Here is a 25,567-nt window from a genome sequence, read left to right as displayed (position 1 = left end):
CACCCCAGCAGCCTCACCCTTGCTCGGCACAGGCCCTGGGGCCTTCACGATGGACTTGCTGGGGAGGGATTACAGCTCAGCAGACCCTGTCAGGGTTAAACCCCAGTGCGGCCAGATCTTCTGGCTGGGATGGAGCAGCCTCATTTTGCAGCCCCACCAGAGGGAATTGGCTCGATTCACTGCCCTGTCTTGCCAGAGAGATCCCTAGCCTCTCCACTTAGCACTCAGGCTGTCTCCAGAACCTGTCTGCCCACGCTGGGAGACATCCTCAAAGTAGGAGCCAGCTCCCGGATATTCACATCCCTGGTAACAGCCGAGTCCCACCTGGGAGCCGGGTCCCTCCCTTCCTTTCATGCCATGCTCAGAGCCCTTGTCCTTCAGGGAAGGGGCGCAGCAGGAGAGGTTACCGTGCAGCACAGACAATGCCACTCTCAGTCGCCGGTCGCCCAGCAACTGGCTCGGTGTTGTGCACAGCGCTGAGGCTGGAGCAGAGAAAGCTGAACCCCTCCTCCCCCCCACATGGCTTGGTGTGAGGGGGAGGCTGCAGATGGGGGAAGCCGGTGGCAGCCACGAGCAGCTTCCTCATCCATCCCCCCTGCAGGAGTGATCCCTGCCCTAGAGATCTTGCTTCCAAAGCAGGCAGGAGTGGGGGCTTTGGGGAAGGGCCAAGGGGGCAGGAAAACTCTGTCAAGATGTAACTGGCCCTGGCCTGAATAGCTGCTACTTTCTTTATCAGTGAGGCCCATCTCTGACTCTCCCTGAGCAGCTCGGGCAGAGAGCAGGGGCTGCTTTGCTGCCTTTCCCTACACAAGAGACTCCCCCCAGCCCAGGGCTGTTCGCCTTCCCCATCTCCGCTGTTCCTAGTGTCCTCCCGCAAGGAGAGCAGCCAGGACTTCCCAGCAAACCTACCCCCTGCTGCCTGCGAGCAGTGGGTCCCCAAGTAGATCCAGGCAGCAGTCACCCGGTGAAGGTTTGCTGTTGAGCGGACCCTGTGTGTGGGTCTGGCCCCTGCGCTTTATTAAGCTGGGTTCTAGTTTCCCAAAGGAAGTGATGGTGATGGGAGCTGAGATGCTCACAACCAGATGGGAGCTGGGTTGCTTGGCAGGGGATGGGTGAGTAATCTACTGGATCTGTTTTGGGAGAGGGGTCCTGGTTCTGTGCTGGCTTGGGCCAGACCTGGCTGCCCCCTCTCTCTGGTTCTGCAGCTGCAGAATTCAGCGCCGATCACATGGAGCCAGGAAGCGTAACAACCTCCAAACGGAGTCTGTGCCCCCACAGGGGAAGCCAGGGACTGAGACGTGCAGCGCCGGGAGATGCAGGGGGTGCACTGTGGCCTTCTCTGCACGCACAGCACTCCAGTGCAGCCCACTTCCTCCCACCCCGCAAAGCGAACACAGCCTTAAAGGGGCCTTATGTGGCTGTAACTCCTTGCCATGCAGGATGGGAAGTATTGGAGGGGAGAGGCAGCTTGTCACCGGCATAACTGCATCCACGGTGGGGCCTGCTGTGGCTTCATGAATCGGGTTAAAACAAGTGGCACGTGGAAGCCCCACACTGCTGCACATGAGCTCTGTAATTGCGCAGGCAATTATGGACAATTAAGTGCACCAGGAAATCCTTGCTTTGCGGTCACGTTTCAGACCCAGGCTGAGTCTGCAGAGCCCCAGTTAGAGGCAAAGAGCACATTTTTGCTGCAAGGGGCCAGGATTGGCTTGGAAGTCCCTGGGACGCAGGAAGCCCACCCAGCACATGGGCAAAGCTGCAGCCACTTGCACAGAGCTAAGGGGCCTATGGGTCCAGGAAAATCACGTGAACATTAATGCTTACAGGAGCTTGAGTGATTCCATATTCCTCCCACATGCCTCTAGTCTACCCCGGCCTTTCCTTACATAGACTGTGGGGCAATGGCTGTTACTGCTGGGAGACCTGGGAACAAGGAAGTTCCCACAACCCCATTCCTGGCTCTGAGGCTGAGGCCTGGTGTAAATGCAAAACAGCGCTGGGAGTGAATGTGCTTCTTCCACAATAAGAGCTCCATGCTCCTGGCAGTGGGATCATGTACACACAGAGTTGCTACCCTGGAATAGCTCTTGCCCTTTCACGTCCCTCTGCCAGGAGCAGCTTCCCCCTGCACATGAGCTGTTAATAGCTGGGCAGCCCTGGGGAAATGGCTAAACTGCTCTTATCACTGCACAGGGATTGAGCAGCTAAGGGAGCTCGGTGAGACTGAAGTCCCCACTCAGCTCATTCACCCTGTGTCCTGTCTAGCAGCAGAAGGTGCAACTGGGAATGGCTAGGACATGCCTGGCTGAGGACATAAGCAACCCACTTGTAGATCAGGGCTACATCATCAGTATGCATTGACATAGCTTTGTTTACTGGGGGTGAGGGGGAGGAGGTATGACCCCACTGGGCAGAGCCATGGGCAGGGGGAAGCAGGGACACTAGCAAAGTTCTGCTTTTTTGGATGTAGCTTGTTTAGCCCTGGGGGTGTGGATTTACTGTACTGGGCCAAAGCACAGCTTTTCCATGTGGCTGCACTGCTACTAGGAGAGTTTTGCCTGCACACAGAGCACACAGAGGTACTGGAGATAGGGGCTTTTGGCAGCATCTTGGGGATCTCTAAGGTTGATACAAAGCAGATGCTAGCTTTGAAAGATCCACCCTGTCCATGGGGAACCTGTAGGGAACAAGCCTCCCCTCCTCAGCAGGATGGTGGGTTGCCAGCATTGCTGGGTTGGCAGAGGTGGGGGGAGCACAGGAGAGGCCAGCTCACTGGGCCAAACCCCAGCCGTGGGAGAGACAAACAAGGAATTGGCCTTTCCCTTCCCTGTGGACAGTCTGAGCTGGCCTGGCCTGAGAGCTGTGTGCGCCGGGCTGTGCTCTGAGCTGGGCAGGAGGGCTGGACTCAGAGCAGTGCTGCCTTTCACTGAGGGCCTGCAAGGTACCAAGCAGGACCGTTTCCAGCTGCTGGGGCATCTCGGGGAAGGTCGGGGCATTGCCCCATGGAGGCTGCCTGCACCACACCATGCACTAACCTGTTCACATGCCTTGGGAGCTGGAGACGGGCTTTCACACAGGCTTCATTCTCAAGATCTTCCCTTGCCTTTCCTGACAGGACTACCCCCCCTCATACTTCAACAGCAACCAGCGGCTGGTGGGACCCCAGTGTGGTGCCCAGCGGCTGGAGAGTGCCGTGGAGAATCCGGGGGTGCAGGTGAGGGGCTGGGAGCACCGTGAGTGAGGCCAAGGCTGCTGTGGGGGGCTTCATGTGGGAAGGTGCTTTGGGTCTGGGGTCCTGAGATGTGGGGAGGGGCTTGGATGTGGCAGTGTCCCTAGCTGCAGGGCTGTGGGGAGGACTGTTATATTGCAGTAAAGGACTTTGGGAGAGAACCGCCCTGGCCATGGCTCTGAAGACACAGAGCACTCGGGAGCCATTGTGATGGGGCACTGGTGGGGATGCCTTGGGCACAGGGCATCCCCCTCTCTCTGGGTGCCAGTTACAGCAGCGACGTCCCGAGGTGCAGCCCTGGGCTAAGGGGCACTGACTGACCTGACTAGCAACGGGACCTTTCTATCCCCTCGGGGGCCTCTAGGGCGACGAGCTGTTCTGCGTGGGATCCCCCAGCAGCTACCAGATCCCTGCCTGGGACCAGCCACGCCTGCCCAGCTATGAGAGTGTGCGCAAGAAAGATCGCCAGCGGGAGATCCACCAGATGATTGCCGAGAGGTTTGGGCTGTGGGCAGACCCCGCGCAGGAGGTGAGTGATCCCTTGCTACACGCTCCTTCCAGCGTCTAGACCCCAGCCTCCATGTGGAGGCCGCTGGGGTTTTTCATGGACCTCACTCTGGTGGTCTTCCATCCTAGGAGAGAGCTGGTTTGCTGTGGTTGCCTTGCTCTGATAGCTTTATGTCAGGAAAAGCACACTGTGCTCCAGGGTACTCTCACTGTTTACCCTTCTGCAGGTTAATGATTGAGCCCTGCCTGGTGCCTCTAGAAATGCCTTCCAGAGCCTCTGTCCAGTTCAGAGCGAGGGGACAGGGCAGCTGAGGAAAGGTGGAGCCAAGCCTTTCTCACCCCCACCTCAATCTAAAGCAGAACCAGCAGCCATCACCATCGCTGCTGTTCCTTGGATTATTCAGTCTGTTTACCACCATGAGTCTTTGCCTGTTAATCTTCCAACACTTAAACTAACCCCAAAGGACAGGGTAGTGAAAACTGAGCCATCAGGCAGGTTGGTGCTGGGGCAGTATGCTGTACATCCCCTCTCTGCTCTGCCTTCTGCCCTGGGCACGCAGGATTTCTGTGAAGCTCAGCCCAGCAGATTTCCCCTCCCTGACCACCACAGGGGACTCCAGCTCTTAAACCTGCTCCAGAAAACTGAGTGCAGCCAGCCAAATACTTTGCACTTCCTCCCCTTGGCACTTTTCACATGCAAAGGGTCTTAGAGGCAGCAGGAATTAATTGACTCTCAAAAGACTGAGCTGGGAAACCTGAGGCACAGGTTGGGGAAGGTGCTGCTCCTCCACCAAGGGGCACTGGGCACCTAACAGCCTTCTGAGGTTTTGCCCCTCAGTGACTGTCCTCTGGTGGGGTAGTTAGACCCCAGCTGGCTCTCATCTCACTAGCATGGGTCATAGTAGCAAAAGAGACATGGTGGCATGAATTCAGCAGGAGCGGGCCAAGCCTGGCAGGGACAGGGTAGCCACCCCCAGCACTGCTGCATTTACCTGTGCTAGCAGGCAGGTCAGGTGTCCCTCTCTTGCATCACAGTCCTCCCTCCTGACTGCAGTGCGCACACATCCACAGCAGAGAAAACAGGTTGGATGGGTCAAGCTTACATAAGCAGCAGCTGGCAGGAAGTGCACAGAAATGGATACTCGGGTGAGGCATATGTAAGAACTAATCCTATCCATCTGGGGAAGTTTAACTGGAAACTTGTGGTTTCTAGCAAATGTCAACAGGCCCCTGAAAGGGGACAAGAGAAGCTTTGGCCAGGGACGAAAGAGAGAGGGAGATGCGTTGTGGTAGGAGTGGCTGAGCTGGGCTGGGCAGCAGGTGCTGCATTGGTTTCTACCTGAACACCTTGGATCAAGCAAGGTTTCCAGCAGCCCCATGCACTCAGCTCACAGCATCCTGGTGAGGATTACAAGTGCTAAATTGCAGAGGTGATGATAGTGCGAAAGGGCTCCTTTAAACACACATTGTGTAATGGGGGATAATCTTTACCACCGTTGATTTCTGGTCAGGTGTAACAGGCTTGCTCCTCTCCTCTCCTCTCTCATAGATGCCCCCTCCCTATGAGCAGGCCCTCCGGCACCCCCCAGCTTTGCCCGGAAGTGAGGCTGGCTCTGAATTAACAGACAGACACAGCTTGGCAGACATATTCCAGGTCTCAGTCAGCTACCAACCGCAACGCAACACAGCCGTGTAAAGCTGGAGTCAGCCTTGGTAGCTGTTTTTCCTGCTGTAGCAGCAACGGTGGCGCTGTGACATTGCTCCCTCCTGCAGGGCAGTGTCGACCCTCAGGCCTTCACCCAGACCCCAAACAGCTGAGAAACAAGCGTGCAAACCAGACCAAACCAGCAGAGACCTCCAACTAATTTTCTTTCCATCTACCCTTGCTCTTGGAAAGGCGGTGTGACCCTAGGGGATTTCAACACGGCAATCTCTGCTCCAGAAACTATGGAACAAGCCACTGTGGACTGCTGCTCCCTCCTTGCTTTATTGACTTTATCTTGACCACAGCCAGTAGAATGATCCCCAGCCACTATCTCTATGCTCAAGGGGTTAAAGCACAGAGGATGGTCTACTTGGTCAAAGAAAATTCGCGGAGGAACAGCAGGCAGCTCTTCTACTGTGCCCCATACACCTCTGTGGCAGGTACTGCCCAACACTGAAAGTATTAAGACCTCAGAAGCTGGACAATTTATCTCATCTGTTCCTTATGCTGTAAAAACAACCAAGTTAGCAGGTAGCAGGGTCAGAGGCCCGATTTGCCACTGAACGAATGAATCATCACTGCAACTGCTACTGTCAAACCTCTGCTTCGTGCCCCACACACGCACATTCCTGCGGGATTTAAAAATGCTGCGTAGAAAAAGTCTTGTCTCCATTGACAAGATAAAGGTTCGGCAAGGGTCAGGATCATTCTGGGAACCCCGTAAGCAAGGACAGAGCCCAGCCTAACCTGGGTGTCCCAGAACACAGAAACAAACCGGTAACAGGTAGCCTCCATGAAGGTGCAAGGGCAGAACACAGGCAGATCAAGACCTGTTTACTCAGTTCCCCTCTACAAGGAGAAGAGTCTTAGTTTCCTTGACAATCAATCACACCAAGGATGGTGCAGCTGCACCTCAGATTTTTGCCTATTGTTTTGTATTTCAGAACAAATGTTTACAATGCTGTTTACAACACTGTTGATAAAATGGGACTGGTCGGACCACAAAGTATCTTGAGTCCTTTTTTTTTTTTTTCAGCAGGATTCTTGAAGGACTTAAGTACCCTGTGTTTGAGTTTCACTTTGGGAAGCTGCTCTCCACCCTTCAGCTGATGAGTTTCGGATGCCATTTCAGATTTCTTTGTCTGATTGGGAATTCTACAGTTAGGCATGATAATAGCTTTGGAAGAGTGACCCTCCCCACTCTGGTAAGTTAGCAGGCCATTGTCAGGTACTTCAGATTCTCAGCTGAGTTTCCAGTGAGCAGATTTTCACATGGTTTTTCTTGAAAGCCCTGCAGGGTGGGAAGGGACTCTTCTGCAGTATTTGGAAACCAAAAGTATAGCGCTCTAATGCCTGAGATTCAGGAAGGAAAAATGGCTGGGAATTGAATACAAACCTGTCAATCTTGTTTTATTGTGCAAAGAAAGAGAATGAAAGTGTAAGCAGGACTTTCATTTTTACTAATGAATGTGATACTATGCAAGGGTTTCTCTTAAAAATTCGGGAGTCAATGTTTTTAATAAGGGAAATTTAACATGATGAACTACTTAAAATTAAACATTTTATGCCCCAGGAGGTCTCTTGGCCTTGCACAGTGCTGCAGCTTGTAGGTTGCACACACTGGAAGGATGCATATTCTGGAGAAACTTGTGTGTAGTTTCTGTTTTTGACCCAAATCATCCTGGCAGCTTCTCTTTATTACTGTGGCAGGAACTGACATGGCCAGAACTGAACATCTGAAAAGCTCAGTAACAATTTAGGGAAGCACTTGGTCTAACACTGCTGCCTGCTCAAGACACACTTCTGTATTAGATTAGCATCTTTGCCAACTCAAAGAAGCATGTTCCCTGGGCTTTCCCTCACCAACTGGCCAAAAATGAGGGAGGCACCTTCTTCTGCTATGCCTCATTAGTTAACTGTGGTGTTGGGTGCCCAACACCTCTGCATCTGCTGCCATTTTTTCATTCTCAGAAGCACAGGGAGAGAAAATGGGGATTCAGTAGGTAGCTCTGACTGAGAGTCAGGAACTCCTGATCTCTATTCTTGGCTCTGCCTTCCTCCAGAGATTGTGGCAGGTGCCTCCGTTTCCCCAAGTAGCAGGGAAATCGGCCGCACTCCTTCCTCACGGTGGGATTGTGAAGTTTCATGTTTGTGACACACTGGAGGATGTTATCAGCACTGCCCCTCTTTTATAAGTGGGGAAGGTAAGACAGAACTGAGGCTTAAACCTACAGCAGAGACTAGAATTCAGAAGTTGACTGTACTGGGCCGGCTCTTCCCCTTTCAGTCGTGACAAGAGACGTCAGAGGAATACTTTGACTTACCCAAACTGCTGGTGCCCAACAGTGGCTAATTCCTCTGTAGATACTGCAGTATTTCCAGCTGGACTGGAACAGGGCTCACAGGAAAGGGAAGATATTCTCACTTGCCCCCCTGGCTTTACAACATGAACACAGACTGCTTTTTTTTCATAGACACCCTCCAGGCATTAAAAAAATCCATCATGTTTATTAGATATATTCCAACAAGCATCATTAGGCAGCCTGTTACCTTCTAGCTCAGACCTGCACCCAAACCAGTCCTGAATCGAAGAAGTGAAGTCTGCAAGTCTCTTACAAGTCTAAAGCAATCCTTTCCTAAGACTCCAGACATCCAGGACTGGGCGCCAGCTTTGCCATGGTGCTCTGTCCCCAGCAGCATTGCAAGGCAGAAGTCTCAGAGCATGGTGACTAGCTTAAAGCTGCCAACTTCTTCAGTAGAGATGACATTGATGAAGGTTTTGTAAAGAATGGCCCCCCTGGGTAGGCGACGGATCACCTCCTTGACCTCACGGCTGCGTGGGGGCGGCACATAAACCTCCTTGGTGTATCGCACGATCCCGTCCTCCAGAGCATACAGAGTCTTGTTATGGCCTATTCCCACCTGGAAGAAAGCACATGGGTAGAACACTGGAAGGAGAAAGGGGTAGACAGATAGTCACTGGAGAACATGCTGAAGTGGCTCACATTGTTGTCCCCTGTAGATGGTTATCCAGGCTTCAGTAATGGCCAATACTTGATTCTTCCGAGGAAAGTAAGAAGCCCAGAGTGCCATGCATAAAGCTATACAGTGTGTCTGAATTGAGAGGCCAGAGGAGGGACTTCTACCCCTGAAGCACAAGTACTGATTACCTTTAAGAACATAAGTGCCATACTGCATCAGACCAATGGTCCACCTAGTCTAGCCCAGCATTATTGGTTTGGAGCCGTGGTTTTCAGTCTGTAATCTGCAGACTATGCCTAAGGAGTCTGTGAAAGATGACTACGATCAAAAGTATGTGAATACCCTCAATTCAAATGACAATTCAAAGGGGTCCACACCTCCACTCAAAATTTCCAAAGGGGTTCACAAATGAAAAAAGGTTGAAAACCACAGGTTTAGCGATACCAGAAGAAACCTCTCCAAGCATTCTGTTCAATAGCCACTAGTAAGTAAGGGGCAAACCCTTCAGGTATACACTCCTGAATTCTAGCCTCAGCTTTGAAAGTGGCTCTTCTGTAGCTTTAAGCCTAAAGAGTTTGTCCTTCAGGTAGAGGGGCAAACCCCTAAAAGCCATTAATGAACAAAATTCCTTCCCTTGCCTAAAGGCCCTGTGTGGAATAAGGGTTGTAAATGGACTCTTCTACTAAGTAATACTTGTTAATGAACCATCCCTGACACGGAATGGAAGGGAGGATGCAAGGCACCTTGGTAAAGAGCAGGAAATGAGCTAAACCTCAACTCTGCGGCTTTGCTGTGGACAGCCCCTACTGTGAGATGAGAACAAGGGCTGAAAATGCAACATACCTGAGCCCCTGGATGCCAGCGAATCAACCGCTGCGTGGCCAAGATGTTCCCAGCGTGAACATAGTCACCTGCAACAAAGCAACCTAGACTCAAACAAATACGCTTCCCTGAAGCCCTGGGGCTGGCAGGGCTCCGGACACTTTGAGAGGTTTCCTAAGCCTAAGAGAACGCTGCTAACAGAAACCAGAAGGCAGTGCTTCCACAGTGGCAAAAAGCAATTCTTATCTTTGAAAAGATTAGTTCTAGGGCACAAGGCATTGGCTGTTTGTCGCAGGCACTAGTTTTATTGCCTCTCACATCCGCATGTTTTCATCAGCAAGCCCATTAATTATTAGGCACTCGCTTACAAGAAGCTGTACTTTGGCTTCTATTAAGCCTCATAATTCTCCCCTTTGTAACTATGTGAAGTGCCCAGCTTCTGTGCACAGTGGGAGGTGAAAGTGCACTTCACTTATCAGATGCCCCCTGTTGTATCCCTCCTCCCAGCTCCCCTGGAGGCAGGTTAAGTTGCAACCAAAGTATGCTTTTTATTGGCAACTTCACTTTGCTGTACGTAGGCAGACCGGGAGTTAGCTTGACTCACTCCAGCCTCCTGCTGGCTACTCCTGTAATTGTTGCACACCATGTAGTGCTGAACCCTTTGGTTTCTTTCTCTCACAAGGAATGAATGCCCCTGCCACCAAAGCTCAGTAGTGTCCCCATGAACACTCCCTGGCAAGGAGTTAACTGGCAGAATGCAAGCTGAAAGCAGCTAAGCAAACAGATGGACCTACCATCATGTTTCTTCCATCCATACCGTTTTCCAACTCTCTGACCACCCTTGTTTTTTGGGTTGCTCTTGGTTTTCTTGGATGCACATCTTGCTGCAACTGTGCTCACCTGGGGAGCAGGCACGACTAGATTTGGATGAAGAATATGTAGAGAAAACCCAGTTAAGAATTTCCACTGCACATTCAAAATGCATCCAGAAATTCTAATTCCAAAACATGAATGCATTTCCTTTGAAATGCAAACAAGGAAAGCTCTGGTTTGTCAGTTCAACATAGAGACAAAGGCAGTAAAAAACTGAAGAGGAAATCTATTATGAAGTCTACCCCCTCGTGTACCTCTCTTCCGCAGGAACCAAGCCACATGGCCCCTGTCCTTTATGAAAGAGCAGAATTCTCAGTAGTACACTTGGAAGCACAAATAGTAACACTTGTTCTAGCATTTTAAATTCCTGGGCTCCAGATGCAGTTAGAGAAATCAACCATCAATTTAATCTAATGACCTGAGCACTGGGATTTGGGACTCTTGGGAATTTATCTTGCACTAAATTGCTCTTTGAGCATGTGGCAAGCATTCTGTGCTTGGTTTCCTCACCCTGTGTCATTGGTTTTACTGTAAAATGCTTTAGCAGTCTGCGATAAATGCAAAGTTGAACGAAGACCCAAGCTGAGGGAGGTATACAAGCCACTGCTGCCTCAAAAAGGAGTTAATTATAGCACATTTTAATGTGCTTTCTTAGAGTTTCGTATCAGGGTTTTTAACCACAGTTAGAAAAAAAGATAGCTGCAGTAAGTGGTTAGTCTTTTATTCTCTTTGAAACCCCAAATGTGCCTTCACATCACAGTTATGCCATTTAAAATCATATATACAAAATCCAGTCAGTAACCATAGTCAGTTTTCTCAGATCAAAATCTCTGACCCTGTTATGAACTCTGCTGTGTCAGAAATGCCCCAGATCTAATTAAGTGTTTTCCATCTGGTCAGCAGCTATATTCCTTTCTTTTAAATCCCTCCAGCTTTCTATATGCTGCTACAGAGTGGTCTCACTTCCCTTATTCCTAGAAAAGCGCTAGATTAATTTTATATTAATTAAATGATTACAGATATTCAGCACCTCAAAAAGATTAAGGGTGAAGAGAAAGCTAAACTACAAGGTACCATTCATCTAACATGTTTAGAAAATGTTAAGTAAAATGGCTGCGACTTGGGTAAATAGCAGGGAGGTAGGAAAAAGTAGTAATGAGATTTGCAGACCTTTCTGCAGACGAAGGTAATCCCTAAGAAAATACCTCTTTGCTCTCCAAGGTATTTTTTTTATTTCCAAGTAGATGGCAAATCCCTTTACAAACAGCAATTAAGGCTCACAGCACTAAACAAGGTAGGAAAGCATTATCTACATATTATGGATGGAGAAATCAAGGCACAATTATGCAACGTGCTAAAAGCTTCCCTGGAAATCAGAGGCAGCGCTTCAAGATCCTGAGCTCTGTGCGGAAAATGTCTCTGCCGTGCTCTACATGTTATGCTTAGGCTCCCACTCCTTATTGCCTCTGTGCCAGCCCCAGTTTCTCAAATGAGAAAATGCCAAAACCGTTTCATAAAATAGGCTGTAGCCCACGAATACTCCTGGCTCTCTATACAAGGCATTTCAGCGGAGGGTCAATCTTTTTGGCAGGCATGCCACAAATTAATCCCACACACTCCCTGAGTGCCACCCCCACCCCCACCCCCTTCCCCTGCCAGATTGGCTGCTCAGCTTTCTGACCCCTGCCCTGTACCCCTAAGCCAGTCTGCTCTGCTTTCTGCTCCCTGTTCTGTGCTCCCCAACCTGATCTGCTGTTATTTGAGCTTTTTCTTCCTGTCCTATTTACCGTTATGCTACTAGGTCTTACTCTGGTCTGCCACGTGGCTAGTCCAGAGCTAGTCTACAAGGTTACCACCCTGCTCTGCTTTCTGCTCCATTTCAGCTTTGTTTGCTTTACTCTGGTCAAAGACAGACCCTCAGGCTCCAAGTGAAAACTGAACGGCAGCGAACACGGATCAGACGAGGCAGCAGGTCACTGGCCTGGCTTCCAGCCACCTCACCTGTCCCAGACTAAGCGCCACAGCAGTCGCAAGGTAACAGCAGCATGGCCTGTTGTGAAGAGTTTGGGGCGGAAACCAGGTGTCAGCTACACTGAGTGTCCAGGCAATGCCGCCCCACTGAAGCCAGGTGCACAACCAGGCACGCGTCCTGATCCCTAACCTGAGTCAGATCACTGTAGCCTCAGCCAGGTCTGCCCTGGGGCTGGAAGCAGCCGGTGCCCCCAGTGTTCAGAGATGCAGGGCGAAACCAACAGCAAATCTGGTTCAGCTTTGGAGACTGGTGCCAGGCAGCACCACATGGGCAAGTCCGTTCCCCTGGCCTGGTCCGGCCTTGCTGGGGGCTTTTCCTCGCTCCGTCTGCCTGTCACAGCGCGCTCCTGCTCGGGGGCATCTGACCCCGCGCAGCGCAGGGCAGAGCAGCCGACGGGGCAGGGAGTGGAAAGCAGAGCAACCAACAGGGCAGGGAGCAGAAGACGGGGTGAAGAGCACAAGGCAGGAAAGGAAGCAGAACACAGAACAGTTGATGGGACAGGTCGGAGAGTGGAGCGCAGAGCAGCCTATAGGGCAGGAGATGCAGGAGAGGAAGCAGAACGCAGAGCAGTCGATGGGACACGGAGCAGAAAGCAGAGCAGCCGGTAGGTCAGGGAGTGGAGTACAGAGCAGTCCATGGGGCAGGAGGTGCCGGCCCCCTCCCCGGGCAGCACATGACCCTTGCCGCGCGCCGTACCACCTGAGCCCCGCCCCTACTCACGCAGCCGGCTCGCCCCAGCCAGCCCCAGCCTCACCAGCGCCGCCATCTTGTCCCCACGCTGCCGCTTCCGGCGCGCGCTACTTCCGCTTCCGGCAGGGGCGGGACGGGACGAGGCGAGGCTGGGCGGGAAATTGAAGCGGTGTGGGGTCGCTATGTCCCTGGGCTCGGACGAGAGCGAGAATGAGGTGCTGCCGCCCGCCTGCGTCTTCCTCGGGCCGCCGGGCCGCCCCGGGCCCATCTCGCTACTCAGCAGCGACAGCGACAGTGAGGCCGAGGCGCCCCCGGCGCTGTGCGAGCGGCTGCGCTGGAGGTCCGGGGCTCAGTCCTCCACCGTCCCGACCTCCCCCGCGCGCAGGGCCCCCGCCTGCCGGCCCCCGGCCCCGGCCCCGGTCCCGGCCCCAGCCCGGAGGCAGCCATGGGGCCAGGACAGCCTGAAGCAGGTGGCGGCCGTGCTGGACCCAGGTACCGGCCCCTGACACCACCCCGCACCCCGTCCCCTGAGGCTGCCCCGGCCTCCCCGTCCGCTGACGCCCCCTCAGCTCTGTTGCAGGCGGATGGCGGAGGGCAGGTGCTGAGCGCCCTGCAGGCCCTGGGCTGCGTCTGTGCCATCGAGCCTCAGCCCGTGGCGGGCAGCATGTCCTGGAGGAGGAGGACAGCAGGGCCCACTGAGGTATGGCACCCCCACAGCCCCTGCTCGGGGCCTCAGCCTGCGGGGCCCAGGCATCTACAGGGAGCGGAGTCACGTCCAGGCCGGGTGGGGGTCTGCCCCGTGAGCTTCGCAAGGGCGGTGCTACTGAGCGAGCAGGGTGGGGGACACCTGAGGCCTGGCGGCTGGGAGCGCTGCCCGCACCGACCAAGGAAATCGTCTTGTCTCCTTGCTGCCTCCAGTTCCCACCTGCAGCTGCGAGGAGCTGAGGAACTGACACATCTAGCCTAATATTCAGGCAGTTGCCTGAGAAGACTGAAAGCCACAAAGCCAAGGGCGAGTGAAACCTGCATGGATTCAGACATAGCCTTGGAAATAAATATTCCTAATGCACCAGTGCGGGGGAAGCTCTCGCCTTCCCCTTGCGCCCTTCCTGTGAGCTCCACAGCGTCTCACATGCATCTGGGCTCGATGCCTCGAAAGCTGGAAGGACCATAGCAGCTCAGTACATTCATCCAGTCTGTTGCTGGAGCGCCCTTCGAGTGAGCGAGGAGATGGGCTTATTCTGTTCCTTGTTTTGGCCTTTGGGATTCCCTCACGAGTGGGCTTGCTGTTGTCATTTTGGGGAAAGAGTAGGCCTGTGGCTTTGCTTCCATGCTATGTGATATACTGTGTGCTAAATGACTAGGTGATGCTGAGCAGCCATTGATGAACCTTAAAACCAAATCATGGTGGTGCCTCTTGCCTTGAAATAGATGTTGTGTTTGGGCCCAAGACCTCAAAATCTCATTTCTCTTAGGGCTGGATTCTGGCATCGAGCACAGATCTTATTTTCAACCCACGTTGGGGAGTAGACCTTGGATGGTAAATGAGGACTGTCTCAGTCCTTGACAGACTGGCTTTTGCCTTACCCTCAAATATTTGTGATCAAAGAAGGCTTCCCCATGTTCAACCGCCATTTAATTTCTTACCGTGGAAGACATGTTCTGTGTTATTTAAGCTTCAGCTTTGTAGAGTTCATCCCTCAGCGTGAGGATGAATAGTCCTAGCCCATGTACCAGAGGAGCTGTAGCATTTTGTCTGTCAATAAAATCCTTGGGAATGGACAAGCTTGCTTTAAAATGCTTTTCCACACTGTTCTTTGAAAGCCTGAAGTGGATTTCTTTTCCCCGGCTTGCAGATGCCTCGGCTTGTTCCAAGGTTGCTTAAAGTACCAAGAAATGGGTATCAAAAATAAGATGACCAAATGATTTGGGTTGGCTTGTGCCCACACTAGTTCTTCTTTGTACTGCTCCAGTAACACAAAAGGGACCTAGAGCTGGTCGTGGTGAGCAGCTGGGGAATACCATTGTGTAATGAATGCCCCAGGGGAATACAAGGTCAGAATTGCTGCCTCTGTGCCTCTTGTTACAGCCAGTCCCCCCCCCGCTTCCATGTGGTAAGCTGTGTGGTTATTTTGCATCACAGCAAAATAACCTTACTAATATAGATACAGAAAACAGGTCAAGTTTTGAGCAGCTTCCTTGATGTTTCTGGTTTCTCTCATTCTGTGCTGGGTGTAAGGGTTTCTTGTCCTGTAGCTGTAGTCACCCACCAATTGTCTACTCAGAAATGCAAAGTGCTGTGGCTCCATTACCCATGTGGTTAACCCATAACTCCGTACTGGGGTGCTTCTGAATCAGTCATTCTGCTGTGTTAAAATCTCATTTTACATCTCCAAAGTCCCTGAAACTCAAATCTTTTAACCCTGATTGCAAGGTCAGAAATGTTGACATGTCTCCTTGATGTCAATGAACCCTGTTCCTTTTTTTTAATCTCTTGGAATGGTCCCTAAAATGGTCTCCTCCTCTTGGCCTTGCTGCTTCTGAAATCTTTATTGCTGCCTTGCCTCCCTTTCTGCACTAGCTCAAATCCTTCTCTAGGTCTTAACATGTGCACTTGGCATGCTGTTCTTCCAGGACCTGGGACCATTTTGCCTGCCTTCTCTCTGACTTTTGCTGACATCCTATCCCTCTTGAAATTTGTTTCAGGGTCCCTTGCTGATATCCATGCTCCTCTCCAGCACACTTCCCACTGTACTTGTGAGCTGGTGACCCCATACTCCCCTACACGAACACTTCAATTTCTTCTCCGCGTTCCCCAGAGGTGTTAGCTGATACCTCTGCTTTGCAGTTTGCTCTCCGCATTTCAGGCTTCCTTGGCATTTCCCCTTGATGTCTCTAGCATTGGTTCTCTGTAAAGTAGTTTGATGCTGTATATTAATGCGAGATAAACCTGTCATAGATTATCTATGTTCTCAGACCTTTGCTTTCTACCAACCCCCTTAGTGCTCTTCTCTTAGTTGGCCCATTTTTCTGCTCCCTGCAGCCTCAGTGGTCTCCGTCTCATGCATATTTTCTCTGATTACTAATAAATGGATGCTGCCTGGGCAATAATTATCACCATCCTGAGCAGCTCCATCCTCTTGCCTCCTAAATTGTTGTGGCCATGAGTGGCTGTAAACCTGAGCATCATTGCAGCTAGGATCAGAACGGGACTGTTTTGGACTAATGATTTGATGTTAGCTGTCTTCATTTCCGGGCAGGTTGAAGAAGAGAGCTGGACAGAAGAACCCAACGTCCTTCTTTTGCTTCACACGGAGGAGTTTGCGTCCATGATCTACAACTACAGACAGGTGAGGAGCTGTGTACTTTAATGTAATGATCTTTGTTTAGCCTGTATGAATGTTAAATGTTGCCTGACTTTTATGCTGACATGAATAGAACCACCTCTGCTGTGGGAGTGGAAGGCGACCTCGGAATGCAGCTGTTTTTCTTCTGTCCAAGAGATTTGATTTTCTAGTAGTACAGGAACCAGAGATTACCTTTTTCCTACTGTGACCTAGCCTGTGTGATTTAAAGGGTTTAACTGGCATTTTGCAGGTGCCTTTGCAGGAAGTCCAGTCTAGCACAGACAGACAGAAGGAGACTTTACGGAGCTTTGTGGCTCGTGTCATGGAGAAGATTCCTGGGAAGACTCTGGCACTGGTTGTAGTAGAACTAGAGAAATACCTAAGGTTAGAATTCTTACTGCAGAGGTTTCTGGTAAGCTTAGCAGAAGTGTTGCCAGTGGCTACACGCAGAATGACATTGGTCTTCTGCTCTGTTGCTTATTGCATTTCATACTGGTAAAGGCTGGGTCTTGGGGGCATCTGTAACCAGAGTTATCCTCTTCTGTCAGGGGAGGCTGGTGTTGGGCTGGCTGCGGACTACCCCCAGTCAGCTGGGACTAGAGCCAGAGGTGACCTCTGGGTCTTTTTCTCAGGTCTCACAAAGGTCAGTCACAGAAGAGGCCACGACAGGCAGTGCCAAGTGGAAGCCAAAAGGAGGGACAGAGGAAACGGAAAAGACAGAAGGAGGCTTCTGGGCCAGAGGTGTCCAGGCTGGATGTGGAAGAAGTGGGTAACCTTGGAGCAGGAATGCAGCAACCTTCTTCTTTGCAAGTTCTCTCAATTTCAGGTTTTGCCTGAGAAAACCGTCTCTGGGGCAAGGAGCATTTAACCCCTGTTTACGAGTGCAGCTGTTCAGGCTAAGCTCTCCATACCAAGCAAAAGCTGCACACCTGGCTCCCCTCCCTGGAGACCAGAATGTCTCTGCTGGTTCCAGATGCCATGCCTGTAATGGCCTCTTCAGCCTAACACCCATCCTCCTTCACAGCCCAGCAGACAAGCCAAACTGGAGTGTGTCAGTATGGTAACAAGGGGGTGGATAGGTAGAACAGAATGGGGAGGAAGAGCTAATCTATGACAACTAACAAAGAATTATGTTAATCTGCAGTGCCTGTTTGTTAGTAGATCCTAAGCTATATTTTCTTAGTGCGTTAAGCTAGCTGAGCCCATAGAGGGGAGGACTCTTGTCCTCCAGCTGGCTGTGGTGAGGGATTGGGGCAGCATCCTACACTAGAAAAGGGTGTTTCCCCCACTCACTCCTGATCATCCTATGTTTGCAGGCCTTGGTAGATCTGCAGCTTCACACAGGCATCCAGGTTAGATGCCTTGAGAACTGGAAGGACCTTAGTGATTTTGCCAGTATGTTCACCAAGTCCGTCGCTGAAGCGCCCTTCAAGTGAGTAAGCAGATGAATTTATTCTGTTCCGTATTTTGACCTTTGGGATTTCCTCAGGAGAAGCCTCACTGTTGTCATTTGGGGAAAGAGCAGGCCTGTGGGTTTGCTTCCATGCTATGTGATATAGTATGTGCTAAAGGACTAGGTGATGCCGAGCAGCCTTTGATGAGCTTTAAAACCAGATCATGGAGGTGTCTCTTGCCTTGAAATAGGTGTTATGTTTGGGACTGAAACCTCAAAGTCTTTTCTCTTAGGGTTGGATTCTGGCATCAAGCACAGATCTCACTTTCAACCCACATTTGGGAATAGACCTCAGATGGTAAATAAGGACTGTCTCTGGTGTCCTGATTCAGTGTCTAACAGACTGGCTTTTGCTTTACCCTCGAAGTATTTGTGATCAAAAGAGACTTCCTCAGGTTCAACCCCCCCCATTTGATTACTTACCATGGAAGACGTGTTCTGTTATTTAAGCTTCAGCTGTGTAGAGTTTATCCCTCAGCGTGAGGATGAACAGTCCTAGCCCAGGTACCAGAGCAGCTGTAGCATTTTGTCTGTCAATAAAATCCATGAGAATGGACAAGCTTTCTTTAAAATGCTTTTCCACACTGTTCTTTGAAAGCCTGAAGTGGATTTCTTTTCCCCAGCTTGCAGATGCCTTAGCTTGTTCCAAGGTTGCTTAAAATACTAGGATGTGGGTATTAAAAATAAGAAGACCAAGTGAATTGGGCTGGTTTGTGCTGCTCCAGTAACACAAAAGGGACTTAAAGCTGCCCCTGTAGAGCATGTGGGGAATAACTTTCAATGAAACCCTGAGCTATATGAAGTCAGGAGAGCTGCCTCTGTGCCTCTTGTTATGGCCAGCACCCCCTTCCATGTGGTAAGCTGTGTGGTTATTTTGCAGCACAGTAGAAGGATCTTGCTCATACATGTAGAAAAGATGTGTCAGATTTTGATCAGCTGCCTTGAAGTTGCTGGTCTCTCTTGTTCTGGGCTGGGTGTGAGGGTTTCCTATCCTGTAGCCACTGTTTCTCCCAATAGTTTCCTGCTTTATGTAGATCTGTGCAACTGGTTCTATGTCAGTCTCATTGATCTCATTGTCCTCTTCCTTTGCCCTGAACAGACGGGAGCGAGAGAACACAGGTTTCTCCTTCTACCTGGAGAATGAGTGGTGCCGAGGCGTGAAGGTAGACCGCTCAGGGAAGGGGCTTCTGCAGGTTTGGCAGAGGCAGATTCAGCAGTTCCACCGAGTTAGTCCGGATATGGCCAGTGCCATTGTGTCAGCCTACCCTTCCCCTTGGCTGCTGAAGCAGGTAAGGGTGCTTTGCAGGTGCTAAGAAAAGTGCACATGCAGCCAGTGTGCATTCATGTCCTGCGGGGATTTTATTTGCAGTCAGTAATCTTGCAGAGTTGAAGTCTGATGCACCAATTTCATGGGACTTGCCATTTGACCCCATGTCTCTCCTCAGCAGTGTAGGGCGTAACTGTAGCTGATTATAACCCATGAAAGGTGGAAGTCACAATGTGCATATAGCACCTTTTGATAGTTGATTTTCAAGTGCCTGCAAAGGTGGATATTGCTGCCAGAAAGGGAAACTCAGTCACAGCTTAGAAGTTCTTTCCACCCCTACAGTGAATGAGTAAGAGAGCCAGGAACTTGGGTTGCAAGTGAAGAGGTGCTAGCAATAAGAAGCGGGCTATATTTGTGGGATAATGGAGGGATCTGATAAAAGCCAGATGTGTTCAGTAAATTCTTTTCCCCACTTTGTTCCAAAAAGTTAAACAGAGAGTAACTTATAGCAGCCTGTACTGAGTCCTCCTTTCTGCCTCTGGTAGTATGTCCTTCTATGCTGTGCTTTTCATTTAGCTTTGTCACAAGTTTATAGAAACTCCTTATGGATGGAGTGGTTGATACAGTTTGGGATCCTAGGGCCACATCCAGATGAGCGCAGACGTGGTATGTGGTACCGCAAACCCATCTGTGGCTCCGTACACCATACATACAGATGTTGGGGGAGGGAGTTAGGGTCAAAGATCCTACACTCTGGAGATCCCAGGCTCAGAGAAACCTGTGCCTCAAAGCAGGTCAGTGCACATGCTTGGCCTGCCAGAGCCATGCTCCAGCTGCCACCCAGGCTCCCAGCTGCAGGAGTGGTGTGGCTACAGCTCCCTGAGGACTCCAGGTAAGGCTGCTGGAGCCAGAAGAGTTGCTGGCCTCAGCCTCCCTTACCCAACCCAGGATAACCAGCCAGGAGAGGGCATGTGGCACAGGCATTTCCCAAGGCCAAGTAGCAGCTAGCAGTGGCACAGGGTGTTCCACTGCTCCTTGTCCCCAGGGAAATAAATGTCCATGCTCATGTGGACTCATCCTATTGCTTTAAATACAAGTGCCAGTTAACTTCATTCCATTAAGGCATCAGAAGGAATGATTTACCTAGATCCATTGGCCTGGCAGAAAGACATTGACTTGTGTACGGAGCAGAATGAGGCTGGCGAGAAGAGCCTTTTTTACTAACCTTCACACTCTTGGTTGCTTAAGTGTTTCCCTTTGCAGAGAGGGGAAAGAGTGCATTGGCCAAGTGGACTATGATGGCTGATACAAGATCGTTACCTTTCTGTTGTAACTTTTGTGCTTGGAACTGTCCTAAGGACTCACCTTATCTGTATTTATTGGAACACTCTGGATTCTTGGGGTATACCCTGGCAGCTAAATAAGGTGTGAAGGGAGAATAAATGCAAAACTTGGGACTATCTCTCTGTTGTACTTGCTAGACCAAAGAACATGCCAGATTAAATCCCTGTTTCTTTGCACTGTTCCAGGCCTATCACAGGTGCTTCTCTGAGCAGGAGCAGCAGAACATCCTGGCTGATATCCCTGTGCGCCGGGGTGATGGAGTAACAGCCACCTCCCGGCGGATCGGACCAGAACTCTCCAGACGGATCTTCCTCCAGATGACCTCCCACAATCCTGACCTCTGCCTGGATGTCACCAACTAGCCTAGGACTGGATTTTATTATTTTCCTGGTTAAACATTCAGTGCTCTTCTGGGGAAAACGTGTTTGGGTAAGAACAGGGGTTATGGACTTTGAAAACTTTTTAAGATCTGTTCCTCCAGTCTGCAAGGACTGCCTCAAGACCCTCCTAGATGCCTGACATGGCCATGGAGGTGGAGGCTACAGAAGGCACCTCATCATCTTTATCACTCAGGGATGCTGTGCTGCCTGCATCACAGTGTTGACTGTTCTTGAGATTAGCTGCATGCTTTATCCTGGAATGAGTCTATGCTTCTACAAGAAGCACTAGATTTGCTTTATGGGTTTATTAGCACACAGGCAAATCTTTTCTATGTAAAACAGGATACTTTCATGGTGACCCTTTGAAGCAATTTGTTCCTTGTCATATCCCTACATCAGTGTAGAAAAACTTGATCAGGGTGGGGGGTTAGTCTCATTATGGACTGAACTAATTTGAACTCTGTAATAAAATCTGCAGCCAGAAATATCTTTTTAAAATTAAAGCAGAGAGCATCTGCCTTGAGTGTGTACTTAGTTCCTTGAAGCCATTAATACGTAAATGCATTTGTGGGTGTAGAAAGTCTGTCAGTATCAGCAAAGCAAGTACCGAAGTGAGGATCTGGGTATAAACTCAGCTTCATGCAACGTATGATCCATAACTTATTCCTAAGAGTAGTGCCATGCTTCAGACAATGAAGTGTCCAAATTCTATCAATACATGGATGCCAAGCCCATATATACTACCCTGAAACGGGCTTTTTTTGCACTGCTATTTACTGTGACAGCAGCAGGCCTTGCAATTTTATCAGTGCTAATTTTGTTAGAACTACAGTGTTCTTTCTACTACCTGCTTCTTTCTCAAGCTGGTCCAAGGAGGTGATCCTCCCCCCTTCTGTGCGGCACTGGTCAGGCCATAGTTGGAGTACTGTGTCCAGTTCTGGGCGCCACACTTCAAGAGGAATGTGGACGACATGGAGAGGGTCCAGAGGAGGGCCACTCACATGATCAGGGGACAGCAGGGCAGGCCCTACAAGACGCTAAGGGACCTGGACCCGTTCAGCTTCCACAAGAAAAGGCTGAAGGGGGATCTAGTGGCCGTTTATAAACTAGTCAGGGCGGACCAGCAGGCATTGGGGGAGTCCCTGTACCCCCAAGTGCTCCTAGGAGTGACTAGAAATAACGGTCACAACCTGGCAGAGGGTAGATTTAGGCTAGATATCAGGAGGTGCTACTTCATGGTCAGGGCAGCTAGGATCTGGGACGAACTTCCAAGAGAAGTGGTGCTGGCTCCTACCCTGGGGGTCTTTAAGAGGAGGTTAGATGAACACCTCGCTGGGGTCGTTTGACCACAGTACTCTTTCCTGCCATGGCAGGGGGTCAGACTTGATGATCTGCTCAGGTCCCTTCCAACCCTACCAACTGTGAAAGCAGTGAGTGAATTGGCTCAGTATTAGGTGCAGTGATATATCAGTCCAATATTGGATCAGCACCGATCTAAAGAAAATTGATCATATCAGAAATTGGCCTGATGTGGCTGATCATTTGGCCCATAAATATCCCGTGCAGCCGCAATGCAGCAAATAGGCAGCAAGGAGCACAGCCCGGCAGCTTGGAGAGCTGCACGCAGCTGGTACGTCTGTTGTGATAGAAGAAGAGGGGGCAGGGAAGGTGTGCAGTGAGGGAGGGAGTGGGGCTGGGAGGTAGGTCCTACTGCTGCACGTACCCCAGGATGGCATGGGGGTGGGGGAGCTGCAGCTGGGACAGTGCCAGGCTCTTCCCAGCGCATGGGGACTACGCTTAGGGCTATGCTGGCACATGGAGACTTCACTCGGGGTGGGAGGGGGCAAAGGTGGGGGTGGGCTATGGGGAAATCTGGGGTGGCTGCAACCCTCTCCCAGCATTACTACCACCTACCCTGAGCACAGCCTCAGCCTGTAGCTGCAGCCCAGCCCATCCCTACACCCCTGGGATGAGCCACAGCTCTGTCCTGCACTCTACTCGGCCCCAGCTGGGAAGCACCTGCTCTCCCCTCCCCCCTAACAGGCTACCAGCTGCCTCCTTAAATATAAGCCCCCCAAATTTCTACTGGTGCACCCCTACTTTTTAAGGGTGCTAGTACTGTTTGAAGAAAACCATTCTGCATGCCTCATCTAGCCAATTTGTTGTCACCAGTGTAAGTGTGGGCCTCCACTATGCTGTAGTGGTAAAATATTTGTACAAAGGCGCGCAGTAAAACCCTAGTGTTTAAGCAACGCATATCAATCAGCCAGAGTGCTGCGAAAACTGTTATATTGAAAACCGTCGACTTGTTCCAATAACACATCACCTCTTTCACGCTGATGTACTGACACACAGCCCTCTTATAGACTTCTGGTCCTGGAGTGGGTCCACCTACACTCTTATCCCAATTCAGCCATACCAGCACAGACTTTAGCAGAGGTTTTCATCAATAAGCATAGTGGCAAGTCAAGAACCTCCACTGGAGAGCCAAAGTTAGCCTGGGGAAGACTCAAGGCTTCCCTCATTCTGCTGCAGACTGGCATTTTACAATCTAGGGAAGAAGGAAATGTTAACAAGTTTGAGTTAATGTGGGCAAACAATGGGAATTGCAGACCAGCTGAGACATGCACAGCAAAGATGACCTGAGCAGAGGCTCTGCTGTTTGGAGTGGACCAGCAAATCCAGCACTGCCTGACTGAAAGCAGTTTTCATCGGGACATGATTCCATAGGAATTCTGGCTGTGCAGATGGTGGCAGAGATGCTGGGAATGCAAGTGTCCGGGTAGCACATTCACTGCTGCGAGTTCCGATGGAGCATGTTCTGCAAGGTTTTGTGGCTCCGCACGGCAGTGACCACGTCCTCGAACAGAGTGTTCACGCTGACACACAGTGGCTGGCGCTGCAGCTCAGTCATCCTGCACACAGCCAACGTGCAGAGGGCACAGAGCAACAGCATGAGCAACAGCCTCAGCAGCGCCTGAGACCACGAACGTCTGTGCTGGGGCAGCTTCGATGGACGGGAAGCAGATGAGAGCTCTGCAACGATACGAAATGGGGAAACGAGGAATCGCGGACAGAACTCTATTTACAAAAGCTTCTGCCTGCAGGTATGAGCCCCTCGTGAGGATGTGCTGTACCCCATATCTAAACTGCCCCAGCTTTACCTATTCCATAAATATACAGGGCCTTCAAAGTCCTTGTGCACTTTTAAACTTTAATAGCTTAAGACTGTAGGTATGATAGAAACAATCTGTAAATGGCTGGTCTACACAATACTAGACTTCATAAGTAATAAGAAATGTATTCTTATTTCAGATCTTTTGACAAACAAAAAATGGCTACTTTAGATGACAGAGTAAACTGTCCTATGGCTAACAGAATTGAAGTCCATATCAGCTGTGGGAAGAAAATGGTGGTTATGCTGAAGTCTAGCATTGTTTCCATCATGCCTACAACCTAAGTTATTAAAGTTTAAAGATGCACAAGGACTTTATGAAGACCCTGTATGTGCAGGCCCTAAGGCTGTCGCATGTAACATTCAAGGAGATCAGGCAGCCTTGAAGATAATGATATGTGTTACTCGTGTGAAGAGGCCTCCCTCCAGAAGTCTCGAGGAAGAGGAGATAATCTTCAAGAGTAATTGTAGAACTTCATGATTTAAGATCAGTGTCATCCACTGCAGAGATGCTAAAAGTTCTGCTCCCCCTCCACACACCCGTGGTGCATATGTCTTCTAAGATTCTCAGCTCTGCCACTGGGCCTTGTTTTTCCCACTGTGCTTAACAAGCGACTACTTCATTGACTGTGTAACAGATACAGCATTGTCAACAGCAAAGCAGACATGCAGCTAGAAACAACCATGCTAATATTCCTCCTTGTCCCCACCCATCTATTTCTCCTTCACTCAAAGTGTGGAGGAAAGTGCCTTCTATTTGCAGTGCTCCTCACAGTAAATGCCCTGTTAACTTACTGGGGCTCTCGGAGGATTCTTTCTTCCTTTGCGTTTCCCTCTCCTGCTTTACAGCTCTTAGTGCATCGTACTCTCGCCTTCTGCGTTCCTTCTCTTCGGCCTTCTCTCTCCTCCGCATTTCCCTCTCCTGAGCCTCCCTTTTTCGCTGCTCTGCTTCACGCTTCTTCTCCAGTTCTGGGGATCAAACACACATGTTTTCCCCTCTGAAATGTGAGCACTCAATCCATCCCCCTGTCCCCACCCTTACCTTCTCTCACCAGGAAGGTAAAGTAATAGAAGTATGACCCAAAGTCGCATTTATTTTCTAGAAGCGTTACATGTCTTCCATCACCCTCCAAGCTAGTCTTCAGTCCACTGTCATTCGTGTGCTCTATAGCAGCTCTCACCTTGCAGGATTTCTTAAATATTTCAAGCCTCATAATACCAGTGTGAGGCATTATCCCGATTATTACTTATGGGCAAATGGAAACAGTAAGATCTATGTTGAGTGTTCCTTTTTAAGATGACCAATTTTAAAACCACCACTCTCTTGCCAGAGGATCCTTTAAATCCTGAGCCTTGAAACTTTCCCATTCCCACTGCAGCCCCACACACTGGGTAAGCTTTTTGAGATAATTATCCTGGCACATGTCCACAAGGGGCCAGTGGGGGAGGTTATGCTGAGGGGCAACCAACATGGGTTCATTAGAGGCAGGTCATGTCAGATCAACCTAGTGGCCTTCTATGACCAGGTCACAAAATCCTTGGATGCAGGGGTAGCAGTGAACGTAGTCTTTCTGGACTTTAGGAAGGCCTTCGACACTGTCTCTCACCCCGTTCCCATTGAAAAAATAGGGGACTGTGGCGTCGACACCTACACAGTCAAATGGGTTACTAACTGGCCAGAGGGCTGCACCCAGAGAGTGGTGGTGGATGGGTCTTATTCGACCTGGAGGGATGTGGGCAGTGGGGTCCCCCAGGGCT

General features: G+C 50.4%; 4 protein-coding genes across 4 annotated transcripts in view; 2 read left to right on the top strand and 2 right to left on the bottom strand.

The window, feature by feature from the left end:
* Positions 1–6,446, top strand: part of LOC109315034 — an 8,479-nt gene extending 2,033 nt beyond the window's left edge. The window contains exons 3-5 of the mRNA XM_019542492.1: positions 3,119–3,217; positions 3,597–3,761; positions 5,289–6,446. Of these exons, the coding sequence (XP_019398037.1) occupies positions 3,119–3,217; positions 3,597–3,761; positions 5,289–5,435 (411 nt within the window). The 3' untranslated portion in view covers positions 5,436–6,446. The remainder of the gene's footprint in view (positions 1–3,118; positions 3,218–3,596; positions 3,762–5,288) is intronic.
* Positions 6,447–7,937: 1,491 nt separating this feature from the next.
* MRPL27 (mitochondrial ribosomal protein L27) lies at positions 7,938–13,147 on the bottom strand. Its single transcript, XM_019542491.1, has 4 exons — positions 12,874–13,147; positions 10,043–10,165; positions 9,270–9,337; positions 7,938–8,366 (listed from the first exon to the last, which is right to left on the bottom strand). The coding sequence occupies exons 1-4, from the start codon at positions 13,109–13,111 to the stop codon at positions 8,160–8,162; spliced, it is 636 nt and encodes a 211-aa protein (XP_019398036.1). The 5' UTR covers positions 13,112–13,147; the 3' UTR covers positions 7,938–8,159.
* A 102-nt stretch (positions 13,148–13,249) lies between these two features.
* Positions 13,250–21,157, top strand: EME1 (essential meiotic structure-specific endonuclease 1). Its single transcript, XM_019542490.1, has 8 exons — positions 13,250–13,335; positions 13,413–13,543; positions 16,104–16,193; positions 16,441–16,574; positions 16,823–16,955; positions 17,507–17,622; positions 18,743–18,932; positions 20,440–21,157. Exons 2-8 carry the CDS (start codon positions 13,508–13,510, stop codon positions 20,614–20,616), a joined length of 876 nt encoding a protein of 291 aa, XP_019398035.1. The 5' UTR covers positions 13,250–13,335; positions 13,413–13,507; the 3' UTR covers positions 20,617–21,157.
* A 1,746-nt stretch (positions 21,158–22,903) lies between these two features.
* Positions 22,904–25,567, bottom strand: part of LRRC59 (leucine rich repeat containing 59) — a 7,225-nt gene continuing 4,561 nt past the window's right edge. The window contains exons 6-7 of the mRNA XM_019542489.1: positions 24,605–24,778; positions 22,904–23,670 (exon numbers count right to left, since the gene is read on the bottom strand). Coding sequence (XP_019398034.1) covers positions 23,426–23,670; positions 24,605–24,778 — 419 coding nt within the window. The 3' untranslated portion in view covers positions 22,904–23,425. The remainder of the gene's footprint in view (positions 23,671–24,604; positions 24,779–25,567) is intronic.

The sequence above is a fragment of the Crocodylus porosus genome, unplaced genomic scaffold (assembly GCF_001723895.1).
Source record: "Crocodylus porosus isolate Cpor-Errol unplaced genomic scaffold, CroPor_comp1, whole genome shotgun sequence".
Classification (NCBI taxonomy): Eukaryota; Metazoa; Chordata; order Crocodylia; family Crocodylidae; genus Crocodylus; species Crocodylus porosus.
The sequence above is the reverse complement of the archived record's forward strand: the minus strand, read 5'-3'. Positions and strand labels throughout refer to the sequence as shown.